Consider the following 17776-nt stretch of genomic DNA (forward strand, 5'->3'; position numbering starts at 1 on the left):
ATTAATGTCAACAGGCAAGAACTTTCAGTTGCTAAAAAGAATTATGGTATATTTATATTTTTAATTTAAAAATATATTAAAATAATATTTTTTTATTTTTTAAAAAATTATTTTTAATATAAAAAAGAAGCAGGCTACTCCCCCGCGTATTCAACGACCGCAACGTTTGACAGGTGTTCAAAGAAGGAGAAGACACAAAAATAAGAATTGTGTTTAAACTTCGATTTTATTGTTTTGATGAGGGGGGACACATATAATTACAGGCTCCGACCAACCATTTAAAGAAAGTTTTCTGTTTATAGCCAATAAATGATAAATAAATAAAAATTGACATCGTTCTTATCACTACGTTGTTATTATTCGTGTGAAAGCTTGCAGGCAGCTTTTGACATTCTTCTCTCTCTCTCTCTCTTCACCTGGAGAACCAATCTTTTAAGGCCTTGGATTTGATTGAAATCAGATTTCAATTCAATTCATTCCCAAAGTTTCACTGGTAATGAAATTCTTTTATTTAGATCACTCAATCTTTCTCTTTTCTACTTTTGTAATTAGTTTGCATTCAAGACCTTTTCTTTTCCTTGCTGTTAATTGTTATCAGTTAACGTAAGTTTTTTTAATGATTACAAATCTATTATCTCCGTGTTCTTTTCTTATGAATCATTTAATTGATTCATTTCTCCATTTCTTGATGTGAGTTTTTATTTGTTTTCCATTAGCAGTAATGCCAGTAATTTTTATTGTGTTGTCTGGATGCTGGGAATTGCTTTTGATGTGTCATATTGGAACTCTTTTCATCTGGGTTCTGCCTCAAGATAACGAAAATTAATCTTTTGCTTCATTTTTATTTAATTTCTCGCCTTCTGTTTTCTGGATGCCATTATAGCGTCACAGACATAATTCCATTTTATCAGCAACCAAAAGACAAATTGTGTTGTGTTTCATCTTTTTGTTTGGTGCATTTCTGGCTATGTCTTCACATGGCTAGTTTCGGATTCTTTAATCTTTGTTGGCTAAATTGAGGATATATTGGGTTTCTGGTCAAAAGAGAAAGGGTGCTCTATTTTTGTTCAAAAGATTTTAGTCTTAACCTTAAGTATTATTGTTACTGAACTGGGCTCCTCTTTCTTCTGGTCATTTTGTGCAGATAGCTTGGTGGAGACAGGATTTGTTGGATGTTCTTTTGTTATTATTGAAGCAATGAGCCGATTTTCAGAGCTGAAGCATGCTGCCTCAGGTATGGTGTTAAAGTAGTAATATAGTATAACACCCATAACGGGTTTACACTCTTGTAATTTGAATGCTTTCTAATGTTATAGTTTTCTGGAGTAGCTCTGAATTCTTTATTTAGAAGATGGAAGGAACATACTTGGAGATTTTTTGCATTGAGGTTTTTCATCGTCTGAAAATGGATCGTGTCCTAATTCTTTAATGCTCTATATTCTCTACAAGAAAAGAAATTGAGATTTCTCTGACTTATGGAACTCTATTTAATTCCTTGTGGGAGCTGTTTCCTTGACATGATGCTATTAAGGTCATAAGTTGGTATTATTTTGTGGATATTCATTTGAAGTGACATATTTAATTGTTAAATGCTCAACTTTCAGGACATAGTTTGACCATCGAAACTGAAAATTCTTGCTGTTGAATCTGAAACTAAGAACCCGATTCACTCCTAATGTTAAATCCTTTTTAATTGTGATATGTTTAGACATGATACTTTGTTTCTGTAAGATCTTCTTAGGTGCAGAAATGTACTTTTCATGCATTTTATTTCCGAGAATTCTTTCTCAAGAAACTTGTACAGTTACTGATGGTTAAGAGTTTCATTATTCTGCCTTGTTGAAGAAACGTCATTTTCGCTTGAAGAAAATGGGACTGCCCTGTCTATTTGGAAACAGAAATGCGCTTTGTAGATTTCTCATCGGCATCTCTATCAGATTGTGGAGAATAAATAATCTGGTATATCATGGATCTTCAATTTGCAACAAGTTGGAGAATCTCCCCATGAGATGCTGAATTTAATATATATTTCCTCAAAGAAGAACAAACTGCATCTCTGCTTGACATGCTTTTTTAATGGGACTGGCCAAGTCGAATTTATTCTACAAACTATATTGCTTCATAGCATGAAAATTTTGTTGGTGTTTGTTTAGCCTGTAACAAATGTGCAATCATGCTACTGGTTGAAAATCTTTAGCTCATGTTGTGAATTTAACACTGTATTGTTGTTTGATGTGAACAATGATCAGAGGAGTAGCAAGAGCAGAGCTCCTAGATTGTTCACATTGCTTCTGTTCCTTTAATTTTTTTCACCCTGCTCCCTACTTTTGTTAATGAAATAACATAAATCTTTTTTTCTTTTTTTTTGTTGGAATGGACCCCTTTCTTTTTCCTGGACCAATAAGTATGCATTATTCAATGCTTTTTGTTGTATCTTCTGCAAATAAGTACCTTATCTTTTATCATTTTTAATGATTGTAATACCCTCCAATTTTCACTATCTATTTATTCGATTGCTTCAAGAAGATTTTCTTATCTATTCTATAAACTTAATAGCTGCATTTTTTTTTCTGGAAAGGTAAAAGAAGATTAAAAGATTTATTGCTCCAAAGTGATAATCGCTTTTGTGCTGATTGTGGTGCTCCCGATCCTAAGTGGGCGTAAGTTCAATAATGTGAATGCCTTATGGTTGTGAATATTCATATTAACATAACCGAAATACACACTTCATATTAACACACTGAAAACTGAAAAGTGACATTTTGTGAATATGTTTCTAGGGAATTAACCACTTAAATTGGAGAGATGTTAAGAATGAGAGATTTTAGTTGTTTTGTTTTATGCCCTTGTGTTATTTTAAGAAATTTGGTAACATTCTTTCCTCCAGATCAGCAAATATTGGGGTTTTCATTTGCTTAAAATGCTGTGGGGGTACACAGAAGCCTTGGCACACATATCTCAAAGGTATCTATTTCATATTACTCTGATTTTATTTTTTCAATATACGGAACTGCTGTAGGGAAGTATAATCCAATTAGTTATATATATTGCAATTTGAGTGACATTTTGTGCTTGCAGTGAGTAATAGACATAACAAACTTGTTACAGCTTTGAAATGAAATTATATAATCTCTTTATCCCCAACCTTGTGAAGTTTCTATGAGTATTTTATTGTTATATCTAATGTAGAACCAATTGATGAACAGAAAAAATAGCACAAATCAATTTCTTAAGAAAATCAATTCATTGTAGAATCAAAGCATCATAACATAACTTGAATGCTTTTCTAGGGTGCTTATTTATTAGCATCAAACCAACATTGGAAGTCATAATCCCAATTGGGATAGGAAAACCTGCATGTAAATGCATGAACGTGTGTTTTAAAGTATGAACTAGAGTTGATGTCTACATGATGGTTACAGCTGGTCTTACTGTGTTCAAGCCAGTAGTTCTTCTCTTTAGAACATGATTAATTTGTATTGTCCAGGTTTTATCTGTGACGTTGGATGAATGGTCTGATGATGAAATTGATTCCATGACTGAAGTTGGAGGAAACTCATCTGCTAATGCAATTTATGAGGCCTTTTTACCTGAAGGAGTTTCAAAGCCAGGACCAGATTCCAGTCATGAGGAGCGTATGAGGTTCATCAGGTTAGAAATGACTTGCCTTTCAAATCCCAACCTGTCATTTTTTTTTCATATTCTTTTTTCTTACCATGTGTCACTTGCATGGATGGATTAATCTGTTATGGCAGATTAGATCTTGCATGGTGTCACCACAAGAAAATTATTGATAGATTGGATGTTAATGGTGTTTACACATTATTATTTCAATTCTCATAGGTCAAAGTATGAGCTTCAAGAGTTTTTGAAACCTAGTTTGCGGATTACATCGGGGAAGACTTCCTCATCTTCTCTCAAGTCAAGTTTTTCCACAAAGCTTTTTGATAGTTTTCGAATTCCGAGTGTATCAAAGAATTCGGTTAGTTTTGTTTTGCCTTTTTTGTTTCCTTACTTTCCTTTTCATACGCAGATAATACTGAAAAATTGTTACAGGAAGGCATGGTAGAATTTATTGGATTAGTGAAGGTTAAAGTTAAAAAAAGGTACAAATTTAGCTATCAGAGATATGTTGTCAAGTGATCCCTACGTGGTCCTTACTCTTGGGAAACAGGTTAGTGGAATTTGTCTCTTTCTTTTTTAAATTTTCCCATTTTTATCTCTCAAAATCCATGGTTGAGACAAGTTCATATAATAATGTATATATTTGTAGATCATTGGCACCAAGTGGAGATTTTTTCTTTCTAATTTTATTAAGGGTAATTCTAATCACACCATTGATAAATGGCTGATACCACTATACTGTTCATTTGGTTGGCCATCTGGTCAGAACTCTGCCAAAGCTTGACTGGAGCTTCATAAATCTTTATTTACTGTAGTGGCAAAATATGTAATTTTCACCTTGTATGGAGTTTCATATAATATATATATATATATATATATATAAAATTTCTATTGATAGAACAGATATTTGAGATTATTATTAAGCAAGTGAAGGGCTGCTTCGACTTTTATGCTAGTCACTGATGATATAAAATCTGTTTTTTGAGTTAATAGACTGTTCAAACCACTGTGATGAAGAGCAACTTGAATCCAGTCTGGAATGAAGAACTCATGCTATCAGTTCCACAGGATTTTGGGCCCATAAAGTTTGGTAAGCTTGTTTCTCATTTTTGAATGATGTTACAATCAACTTTTATTTTCATCCAGTTGTAGATCCAAAGCTACAAGTGTAAAGCTCTTTAGATGCTTTATTTACATGGTGATGAAAATTCATTATTTGCCGAGTATTTTTCCTTTTAACGGATATTATGTCTAAGCAAGGGCTGTTACATTTAGAACACAAAAAACAAGTGATTGGATAAAGTACTTGTGTTGTTGCCCTTTTTGGTTTCTTATGAACCCACAGCTACTTTGTTGTTATCTTGAGTAATCAGGAAAATACATATCTTGTTGTTGCTATCAATTTGCTGCTACTGAAACTCATTTGCTACATCTCACCAGATTAATCTTTTCATCTCTATCCTTTAGTGAACAAATCCCTGGTTATTTCTTAACTGGTTCATACTGAGCTATGTGTCGTTCTTTGTTGATGTTATGGATTGCAGAGTGTTTTTGATTATGACACATTTTCGGCTGATGATATAATGGGGGAAGCAGAGATTGACATCCAGCCATTGATAACATCAGCAATGGCATTTGGGGACCCGGAAATGTTTGGAAATATGCAGATTGGGAAATGGCTGAAATCAAATGACAATGCCCTTGTAGATGATAGCATCATAAACATTGTTGATGGAAGGTGATGCAGGAGATCTCATTGAAGCTTCAGAATGTGAGTGTGGTGAACTAGAAGTAGAACTAGAGTGGATGCCTCTTGACAGTAAGTAGAAATTTTAAACAGAAATTTTAAACCACCCTTCCATTTCAATAAAAAACCTGCAATATCGATTCCATTATTTAATATGGAATGACTGCATATTTAACTTCTTTCAATTATTCCTTGATTCTTGCCCTTGTTTTTTACCCTCTTACATCTCCTAAGAGGCAACAGCTTATTCGTTAACTCTGACAATTTGCAGTGTATAAATTATGTTTGTTTCAAAAATTGAGGGAGCAACATGTACAAAAGAAAAACTCAGTGCTCATACTATATATATATATATATATATATATATATATATATATATATATATATATATTTGTAATTTATCTTTGGATTTGAAGTTGGAAGCATTTTATCTTCAATTATGGTGGCCTCTTCTATTTATTCCTTAATTCCATAGTATAGGTAACACTTACTAAGGATGCGTTTGGTACTTTCCTCTTGTTTGGTACATAACAGTTGAGGGTGAGATAAATAGGGTTGAAAATCGCCTTTCAATTAAAAATGTTAGCATGTGTCCCACTTTTATTTATTCTCCTCATTTCCCAAGTCTCCTTATGTTTTAACTTTTTTAATTGAGATCCATTAATATTATTTTATTAGATGGGAGTTTATATATATATTAACTATTACCAAACATACTTAACATTTTCATCCTTGACAATTTTTACACACTTAAAGTTACTCTTGATATTTTTCATGGGATTTTTAACCTTGTATCAAATACAATTAGATTTTAGGAGGCTTTGAGTGGTTATCCCATTTTTAGAAGGCGTAATTTGAAAAAGGGGTGAAAAGTATCCACTCTTCAACTATTTGGACGAAGTAGAAATAATTTCTTAATAAATTATTTGTATGCACTTAATTTCTGAACAAAATTTAGGTTAGATAGTTTCATTTTTTTTCTTTTTAAGCCCACGCATGCCTCTCTTGTTGAGCTATCCCATAAAGGGAAGGAGCTCCCCACTCCTCCCTTGGACCAAAGTTCATGTTGGCTCTTGTAGTTTGAGGAAATATTTCATAAAATTATGTGTTTGTTTATAAATTTACATAATTTTATTAAAAAAAAAAACTTAGGTTTTATATAAAATAATATGAATTAAATTGAAAATATCCATTACGAAAATAAAATGATTTACTTCCACTTCTCATTTAAGAAAACTTTTATTAGGACAAAAAAAAGAGAAGTTAGAGGGGTGAAGTAAAAATACAAGAATTAGAAAAAGAGAAGTTGAAGAAGAGAGAGAAAGTAGCCGAAGAACAAAAGTTTCGTAACCTTTTTTTTTTTATTAATTCATCATCAATTGATAATAATGGCTAGAAAGTTACATATAAATAATAAACTCTAAAACAATCAACTATTGAGTCCAGGCCATTAAATGAAAATATCTAGCATAAATAAAGTCTAATTAATAAAACTCGAATAACTTAAACAAAAAATATGAGCTAAAACCCAATCTCTTGGGTTATCATTGTTTATGATTATACATGTGTGTAAATTATGTCATGAGTCTGGTGTCTCCATCAACTCTTTTGAGGTTGGAGAAACTCGACCTTGTCAATTGTAGTTCAAGGCAGCTCTGATAATGCTTTCAAAGATTATGATGAAGCTATTGTGATGTTTCTCTGATAATTTAAGTATAGTCTGCATCTGGTTACCTAGCTCGTAAACTAGGACTCGCTGAATCTCACCATCCTTGGTAAAAAAAATTTGTACATCTAAAGTAGCATTAATATGTTTTTTTTGTGTCAATAATAAGGATAATGAGATAACAGTATCAAAAGGTTCATTAAGGATATGATGTTGCAATTTGTATATAATCAAGTCCTTTGTATTGAAAGTAAAGCTAATACTAAAGTTTGATGGTAGTTTAATGACATAAATATTTGTAACACTTTATATGGTATATTACTACTTGCCTGTAATTATTGACTAGTTTCAAGAGAATGCCACGTATATCTAATATCTATTATGAAATAATCTTCAATATTAAATGCATTATAACACTAAACTTGAACTTTATATTGTTCATTATTTGTTTGAATTCGTTTTAAAATCTCAACTTGTAAATCATGAATTCTATATGCAAAAAACTCAGTTGATTTAGACATGCTAATATAAAAAGACATGGGTAGAAGACTTATAGACATCCTAGGTTTTTGACCATAAACATCATATAACTAAGAGTGTGGAATGGAGCTAACACTTTTTGAATCCTGGATGAATATATATTGAATATAATCTAGTGAATCAGGACCATCATTATCTTCTCTATATGAATATGAGTAAATGCTCAAAAATCTACAAACATGTTGGATATCAAATATAGGGGACAAGACACTAGTGAACTTAGGTGGTTGCTTAATGTCTATGACATGGTAGAGGTCAAGTACATGGCTTGAAGAATCATGGAGTTTAAAGGGACAATTATCTTGAAACTCTTCAACATCACATTTATTTTTTCAAATAATTCTACTAGAGAGTATTGAATCTTCTTCTACAACTAAAGAAGACTCAATAACCTTTTTATTAATCTTATTTTCAAACTCTTTTGGATTTATTGTGTTAACAACATTTACCTATTTAGGTGATTTCAATGGAGAGTTTTTTAGAATTTTCTTTTTGACTTAACAGACATAATAGACTTTTTCTTAACATCATTCTCAAACTCATTTGGACTCATTATGCTAAGTCTTTGTTCTTTCACTTTCTTTCTTTTTTCTTGTTTTTATTGATATTTCTTGATGGTAATCCAATAAGATGGATTTTTCAACCTTTAAAATGAAAGAATATGAATTTGATCAACTAGAAATGATGACATATAAATTATATGTCAATAACCTACCCAAATTGACATGTCCTATTTCCATTAAAATCACATCATACAAAATCTCATCAAGGGAAAAGACATGTCTCTTAGATTATTATGGAGCTATTATTAATCCATGATACATTATATGGCTTATGATGGGAAACAAGTTTTAGTCCTAAACGAGCCACAACACTAGAAGATATTGTATTGATGCAACTCTTATTGTCAATAATTTTCCTATAATTTTTATCTCTGTACTTAATATAAGCATGACAAATATTAGTTCTTCTCTAATCTTCAATTCCCTTGGGTTGTGTCAAGGAACATCTAACTATATCCAATCTAGTTATTCCAAACACTATGTATTTTGCTTATAATTGGTTTTAAGGATATCACTCAAGGTCGAATATATGGTATAGTTGCAAACTTAAGGTTGGATGCTAGACAACTATTCACAAGCACATGCAACACTATCGTAAAGTTTTAATGAGATCACTTTAATTCTTATAAATGGAATCCGATGAAAAGATAAAACTAGTTTTTTTTTTTTTTTTTATATATATAGATTAAACAAGACTAGAATACATGAGAAAAATTATAAGCATGCAATGATAGGCCTTTAAGTGCATACAATTAATCAAATAAAAGTTACAATGTTCCACCATTTTTTATAAGCTTCACAATTAATACAAAGTACTAAAGATTGAATTTTAATGGTAAACATATAAGGTGAGCAAAAATATAAAAGTGTAATGCAAGACGAGATTTTTTTGGGTCTAGGAACTAAAGAATACTATTAAATAAGTTGAATAATAAATGTATTACAAAAAAAATAAAATTCAACGAATCAAAGAGTTAAGTAATTTACTAACCAAATTGCTTAAAGTTAATGATAGACTATTTGGATCATGTACACTATTATTGATGTCATGGAGTTGTTGTCGTGATGTCTTGAATGACTTCGTTTTACTGCTTTGACTTCCCCCCTTCTCTCTCTCTTCTTACGATTACTTTTCACTTTTTTGACTTTTTTATACATCTTTTTTTAACTTATTTTTGTAAATTAGAATAAAAAAAAATTGCAACATAAAAAATAAATTCTAAGGAATTTGACAAAAAATTAAAACAATAATAAAAATAAATGATATGAATCAAAAGACACATTGTCATCCATGACAATGTCACATTGCCACTATCGTTTTTCTATGTCATCTTTTCACTCAACTAATGTTTGTTTTGTCTCCCACTAGAGTACACAACCTTAAAACAAATCCTGTCAAAACATATTTTCTTCTTCTTATAGTAATAGAATGTTAGAAGATCTTTTTATATATAGATCTTGATTGTAATTTGGTAAAAAGAAAAAAAAAAAACACTTTTTTTTATGTACTACCTCTTATTTTGATATCATTATTGATGAAAGCTTCTCTTAAGATCTAGGGTTTATGAAACGATTTTTTAAATTTGATAATTTGAACACTCATAAAATCGTTTAATTGTAAGAACAATTAAAGATTGTGCTATGATACTAGTGTTGATACAAGACAAAAAAGAGAACTAGAAGAAGTCAGAGGGGAGAAGTAAAAGACAAGAATTAGAAGAAAAGGGTGATAAAAAAGAGAAAGAAATGAGCTGAATAAGAGAGGAAACTTAGGGGTTAAAAAAACAAAAGTTTGTAACTTTTTTTTATCAATTCATTATTAACTAAATGCAAATTTAAAATATTACAAATAAATAATAAATCCTAAAACAACCAACTAATGGGCTCAACCCACTAAATAAAACCATCTAACATAAATACAACCTAATTAATAAAACTCAACAAAAAATTCAAATAAATTAAACAAAAAAATATAAATTAAAATTCAATCTCTCAATAGATGAGGCCCACCCTCCCTATCTATGATCTTAAGTAGTACTTCTCACAAACATATTATCGAACAAATAGTTTAGTTATTTTATAATTTTGCCTCTATTTTTTTTTTTTAAAATTACAATTTACATTCTTGGTCAACTCAAATTTAAAATAAAATAAAAATTATAAATTTACCCTTGTAGACAATATAACACAAAACACACATTAATTTCTTTTTTAAATCCTTTCCCATTTCTTCTTCCCTTTTTTCTTTTCATCTTTTTTGTCGCAAAAGGAGTTGTAGATGTAAAATCCTAGATTTTCAACAAATGCCCAAACTTTATTTTAAAGAAAAAATAGATCTGATTTTTTTTTTTAAAAAAAAATGAGATCTTAAAATATATTTACAATATTCAACATAGTTCCTTTTTTTATATGTAAAGAGAAAATGTTAATTCCATTATACATGTTACTAAGTGATTGAAATCAATTCATGGAAGAGGGGTCTTCTTGGATCAATGCTTACAAAGTCGATGTCCTAAGAGTCTTGAAAATTATAAAAATAATTACAATGGTCCCAACACCCTTTTCTTTTTCTAAATCGAATCAACCATACCTCTTAACTTATAGGATAAATTTCTCTTTTACAAGAATCCTAAATCTTAACCCATATGCAATCCCTAACTCCATTGTGAAAGAAACCCTTTAAAACCACATGATTGAAGTGATTATCCTTACAAGATAGAGAAAACCAATTCCATTTTACAAATAAGTTATAAGCATCACACTTTTCGTATCCATGAACACATTGGTTGACAAGGCATTAGACTTAATAGTGTTTATTTCCTTATATAAAAAGACATGGATTCCTTTTACAAGAAGCTCATGGAGTTGAGGATTAATGGGATTAAGTTGGGTGTAAAATGCATAACAATGATGTATGGAAAAGCCATACAATTTTTTATTGCTCAAAGCAGCTAGATGTTGTTTTTTTTGAATTTTTAAAAGATATTTTAGGAGAAGGAGAAGGAGAAGAGGGAAGTGAAGGGGGTGATGAGGGAGAAGCTACAAAGTAACACTTTTATACAAGTTACAATTATGAAGATTTATGATAATTTTTTTTTAAAAAAATTATGTTATTTCCAAGGACATTGTTGCTAACCTAATTTTTAAATTTTTTTTTAGAAAAAAACCAACAAATAGGAAAAAAAAAAACCCCCTAAAAAATATGTTCTTGATGTATTTGTATCATTTTTAGTGTCTTTAAAATTAAAAAAAAAAATCTACTTTCAACGTATTTTTGTTGTAAACATATTTTTGAGTCAACATTTATGTTGCCTTTTTTTAAAAAATCAAAATAAAAAAAATAAAAATATAATAAATGGGCAGAGAGACCAAAACTGAAAAAGAAAGAAAATGAAGGACCAAAAAAATTTTAGATTGCTTGGGAACCAAGCAATTGAAAGGAAGAAGACAAAATTGTTTTTACCTATAAATAGATAGTTATATACACACAAATATAGGGAATGTTTAAGAGAGAGGATACAAAAAAAAAAAAAAAAAACCTAACAAAAAATACCAAAAAAAACTCTTTCTAAGTCACACACTCTAAAAAAAACATTAAAAAACCCTAAACCTAATTTTTTTAGGCCAACCACCAGTAACCACTAATAATTCATACCACAACCAACAAATTTAGCTCTCCAAACTCTCAACCATCCATCCAAATGAGCTCGCTATCTACTCATTTGCACCAAATACCAACTACAACTCCTTCTCCCCTTAGCAACACTTCCTCTAATCCTTTTTTTATTGGCTAGCCATACACAAAAGAAAACATAAAACCTCTCAACCACCTTCCCTTACCCTTCCGATCAAGAACAATCCTCATCTCCTCTATAGACCACCATATTAATCATTAATCAGCAAATGTTTATGCCTCTTGCTCCATTGGTTTCTGCCAAACCCCCCCTTAAATCTCCACCATGACCTCTACTAATTACATAAAATAATGGTGATTTTTTATTTCTTGTGGCATTTCTTCATAAAATAGGTCGAAGATATTTTTTATTCATGTTCCCTAGTGTAACTCTAATGATGGATCATTGATATTGGGGAAGCAATCTGTGAGATTTTGCTAATGAGAAATGATTGTGGATTTGATGGAGTGGAACTTAAAGCTTCCATTCTTATTTTTAATAAGAAGAAAAGTGTTTAAGTTTCTTAATTGAATCTTTATAATAAATCTTTAAGGCTTTTAGAAAATTTAAGGATTTATGTAAAAAATAATGAATTTGGTACAGTTTAAAAAAACCTAAAAGTCATGCCTACAATCAAAAGCATGCATAATCTTTAAATTAAAATGATTGGTTAAAAGTGTTTGACATGTCAGGTATTTTTTAAAAACAAAATAATAATCGATTGATTTTAGATGAACACTATTATTTGCCACATTATACTTGGGTGATTTGATCAATTAATTTCAATATCATTATGAAGGGGTTAATATTTCTTCATTTAAAAAATAAAGCAACATAAGGAATATTTTTTATATCTAAAATAAACATATATTTGTCAAACATAAAGAACATTGATTATTTATCACAAAATAAAGAAAAAAAGTTGAAATAAATCATTATAACAATCGATAGAGTTGGAAGAACCAATGATTGACTAGGAGTGTTAAAATTGTAGTTGACTAGTCTACTAAGCAACTAGAAGTCATGATCGACTAATAGATTTTGAATGAACACACTACCAAAGAAATTTAGTCCTATTTAGAGTGAAAGTCCTCAATATTAACTAGAAAATATAATTTAATTTGAACTTGATGGATACCAATACAAACCAACCCAAATGAACGGGTTTTTTGAATAAGTTACCTTACCCGATAGGTAATGGATGTTGTATGAATATTACCAAAACCCAACTCGAAACTCGACCCAAACCCAACTCAAGATATATATAACATTCATATTTTTTTTAATCTAATATAATATATACATATCTCAATATTGACATAATACACATATATGTATAACATTTATAATTTTATCATTTAATACAAACACACACACACACACACTTTTCAAAATATTTATATTACTATTTTATTTTTTTTATTGAATAATAAATAATAATCATACAATAGATATCCATATAGATACTCAAATCTCGATAGATAGGTTATGAATGCTTAAATTTCTTACCTGATTGATAATGTGATCGGTATGAATACAAAGAAATTTAACTTTTTAATACCCATTGTTTATCCCTAATAATAACTTATAAGAAGTTAGAAAATTATAGTAAGATTCACATGTGTACAATTAGAAAAGGAATTTTGCTTCTAATACGACTTAATAAGCCTCATGATGTGGTACAAATATATGTATAAAATTAGAATTGCTTATGTAAATAGAATTCAAACTCTATAATAGTAGAAATAGGGCTAAATACTATTATAAATTATGGTCAACCCTATTTATTCAATTTCAATGATTTGTGTACTAGTTTTTTTTTCCCAAAAAGGTGTTGTTTACAACTTTTTATTTATTGCTTTCTCTTAATTTTTCTACACTTTGGTTTCCTATAAACCTGTCCTCCATTGAGACTCCTTTATTTTCTTTACATAGTGAAGCTTTTAAAAGTCTCCATTTCTTTTGAATAGAAGTAATTGTTGTCTAGTTTGAAAGTTCATTCATGAAAACAAACACCATTATCATTAACTTTTCGGTTACCAATTATTGCCAATTATTGCCACCATTATCTCCTTGTAACTATAATCATTTTCATTATTTCCACCAACTTGTTAACAAAACATTCACCATTCCCACCATCGCCAAGATATTAAAAGCTTGTTTGTTAATGAGGTAGCTTCTATGTTTAATGTAAACAACATTTGGAGTGTGTTTTGTTTCTCTCAAACTAAAGGTTCATCATATGAGATCCACTAATAATTGAGGTCGAACCTTAGTTATTGGTAAAGTAGGTAATTCATACTTTTTAACATGCAAAACCAGTGGTTCACTATATGGGATCCACCAATATTTATTTTTTATTTTATTTTTCAACATAATTTAATAAATCACTCATCCTTTGTATACAATGTTTTTCTTTAATTTAGTTTTGTTATTCTTTAGGTATGTTATTTAGAACTAATATCATTACTAATAGAACTATGAACATATAATATTATTTTCTTTTTTTTATTGACACCTTTTATCTTGCCATGAACATATAATATTATTTTCTTCTTTTGTTTACATTTTTTTTTCTTGCTTTCCATTTAAAAAGTATTATGACATTCATGTTGGGAACCAAATTAAGAGCCTATTTGATATTTGTAGAATCGGTTACTTTTCAAAATATTTTTTACTTGAAAATATATTTTGAAGCAATATATATTTTTTTAACAAATTTTTTTTTTTGACATCAAAATGGAAAAAAATATAAAAACACCTAAAAAAAATAATTTGAAGAAAAAAAAAATTTCAATATTAAAAACTGCTAAAATGCCAAACAAACACTAATTGGGTTTAACACTGTGGATGGGCTGCAGCTTACAGCCCCATTTCTACTTCAGATTGGTTTTAGCATAAATATCAATAGTTGTTACCTATAGAAGTCAACATTGCACTAAAAAGAGTTCGATAGAATAACATAAAGTAAAAAGGAAAATCAAAAGGATAACGTTCATGATGGCATCAGAAGCCGAGTATTTCTGTGGATAAAGATTTCATACTGTAAACACATTAGAGAATTACTGATAACAAAGATCACACTAGCATATAAAGCTAGCTTCTTAATTTATTTTTCATCCCAATCACAATAAAAGTTGTTCAGTTTGAAACTCTTGCAAAAATTTGCAAAGATTGAAAATTCTGAAGCTCACATAGTACAATACAGAACAAAAGCTATGATTTATTAGCCACAGAACTTACGGAAACATTGTTTTCCTATGAGACTTGAGTTAGGATAGAGCGAAATCATCAACTATAATTGAACAAAATCGACGCACTACTACACAATAACCCGCTTTGCACCTTCCAAAGTGTTCTTGAGCAGCATTGCAACAGTCATTGGACCCACGCCCCCAGGAACTGGAGTAATACATCCAGCTATCTTACATGCTTCCTTGAAATCCACATCTCCCACTAACCTATAACCTGACTTTCTACTTGGATCATCTACAGCATTTGTCCCAACATCAATAACTGCAGCACCAGGTTTAATCCAACTTCCTTTTATCTGAAAGTTAAGAAAATAAACTTGCATATAAAAGGACATTCACTCCATCAAAGCCAGCATACCAATTCCAACATATTAGACTATTAGGAACCATGAGCTAGCATAAATCATATTTGCTTCGCATGTGAATATGGTTTGTGTAATCTTGGCACAAGCCTAAGCTTACAGAAATTGATTGACTGCACAGCACATGCATTAATAACCAAATTGTTTATAAAGGAAACAAAAACATCACAGGAAGAGATTTTCAAAGTTGACAATGTTGTTATAAGCAATCATTAAGTCCAGTTACCATCATTGGTTGCCCTGCTGCTGCAATAATGATGTCAGCTTCACGAATGATGCTTTCTTGATCATTAGAACGTGAATGGACCACAGTAACAGTGGCATCTGCTTTCAGAAGAAGCAAGGAAACTGGTAATCCAACTATGTTACTGCGACCTACAACAACAGCCCTTTTTCCCTTTATACTTATACCACTTCGATGTAGAAGTTCAAGACAACCCTGTTGGGAGAGGAAAGAAAGTTCTGCTTAGAAAACACAGGATTATAAGAATCAGCCCGATTGGCAAACACATTCTCGTATAAGGATTGAGTTTTACGCATAGCATAATGCATAAACATTGGATATAACATATTGAAAGCAGTTCAAAATCAAATATATTATTACCTTGGGGGTGCAGGGTTGGAAAAGCGGTTCTCTGTCTTTCATTGCAAGTTTGCCGATGTTCAGAGGATGAAAGCCATCTACATCCTTTGCAAGACTAATTTCACTTAAAACTTTCTCTTCGTTTATATGCTTTGGCAGTGGCAGCTGAACCAATATTCCTGCCAATATAACAACAGATTGCTCAAAAACTGGCGTCGTAACAAAAAGATGCAATAACCAGCTTCAATAAAACCTCTGCGAAGTTTCAAAAGTTTTTCAAAACAATAAATACTTGAAGATTAAACCAACCATGCACATCAGGATTTGCGTTTAACTCATGAACCTTGGAAACGAGTTCATCTTCAGATATTTGCTCCGGAAGGTCCATGTCAAAGGACTGAATCCCAACTTCAGCACACGCTTTTCTTTTCATACCCACATAGCTTTGAGAATCCTTCCTATTGCCCACAATTACTACAGCTAACCCAGGAACCTAACCACATCAAAACATAAAATTATTGAACTCTTAACATCATAAACAGAAAAGCAGACAAAACCCAAAACAGGAACTAGTCTTAGCAACATTTTTACAGCTAGAAATGCAAAGAAAGTAGAAAATACGTGTCAATTCATTCAGATTTCTGTTTTAATTAAATTTTGCAAAGAGATTTGTGAATACCTTGCCGTATTTCTCTGAGAGTTGACGGACTTCCTCGGCGATTTCTGATCGGATTGTTTGAGCGATGAGCTTGCCGTCGATTACGGTGGCTTTATGTTCCGATTGGGACGCCATTGAAGGAGTGTTGGAAAAGGAGTCGGAGCTTGGTTTTCTCACTAGTAGAAGATCAGCAAATTGAAGTCAGCTTGACACGAAGATTGGTGGCTGATGTGAGGAGACAAGGGGTGGGGGATGTTTGGGTATTGTAAACGGTTGTTTTTTTTTTTTTTATTTTTTATTTTTTTTATTTTAAATTACTTTTAAACATATATCTAAAAATATAAAAAATAAATTAATTTAAAATAAAAAATTTAAATTTTTTTAAAAATCTAATTAAAACACAGATTAAACACCCCTAAATGATATTAGTTTTCACTTGTGTGTTGTGGCATATAAATTTTTTTTTATGGTATTTATGGAGTAAATAGTGGTATTCTATTAATTACTTTATAAATTCATTTTAAAAAATAAATATATATAATTAGGAGAGATAAATTCTAGATGAAGATGATCTTATCATTTTTTATGGGTCATAAGTTTTATCTTCTTTTTTTTTTGTATTTATCTTTATTTTTAATGTAAATCTAAAAATTAATTAATAAAATATCACTAATTACACGATTTTCCTAACATATATATGGTTTAATAAGTTAGTTTTTAAGCTAGCCATGAATTAGTCCCCAACCTACACACAATTGCCCAATTAGAGGCTCAAAGAATATGTTTTCTCAATTGAGTTTCTCACATTTCAGAAATTCTTAATCAGGACCTTCCAATATGTTAATAATACCCTTCTAGTTAACCTATTTTGTATGGTTAAATTTTTTTTTTCTTCTACTTAAAATTATTATTTTATATATTTTTGAATCATTTTAATGTGTTTATGTTAAAAATAATTTTTTTAAAAAAATATATTATCTTAATATATTTCTAAGAAAAAACACTTTAAAAAAAATAATTACAACCACAATCATAATCACTCCTTAAATATAAATTAAATGTTTTTTTATAATGATTTTAGAAAAAAAGGACTGATTGAGGATTT

The 17776-nt window shown here is 30.2% G+C and overlaps 1 protein-coding gene and 1 pseudogene across 1 annotated transcript; one reads left to right on the top strand and one right to left on the bottom strand.

The window, feature by feature from the left end:
* The first annotated feature begins 263 nt into the window (after window positions 1-263).
* LOC118043683 (probable ADP-ribosylation factor GTPase-activating protein AGD13) lies at window positions 264-5451 on the top strand (annotated as a pseudogene).
* A 9429-nt stretch (window positions 5452-14880) lies between these two features.
* LOC118043701 (bifunctional protein FolD 2) lies at window positions 14881-16861 on the bottom strand. Its single transcript, XM_035051738.2, has 5 exons — window positions 16693-16861; window positions 16323-16506; window positions 16035-16192; window positions 15657-15869; window positions 14881-15364 (listed from the first exon to the last, which is right to left on the bottom strand). The coding sequence occupies exons 1-5, from the start codon at window positions 16804-16806 to the stop codon at window positions 15137-15139; spliced, it is 897 nt and encodes a 298-aa protein (XP_034907629.1). The 5' UTR covers window positions 16807-16861; the 3' UTR covers window positions 14881-15136.
* Between the last annotated feature and the right edge of the window lie 915 nt (window positions 16862-17776).

This window comes from Populus alba, chromosome 11 (assembly GCF_005239225.2).
Source record: "Populus alba chromosome 11, ASM523922v2, whole genome shotgun sequence".
NCBI classification, from domain to species: domain Eukaryota; kingdom Viridiplantae; phylum Streptophyta; class Magnoliopsida; order Malpighiales; family Salicaceae; genus Populus; species Populus alba.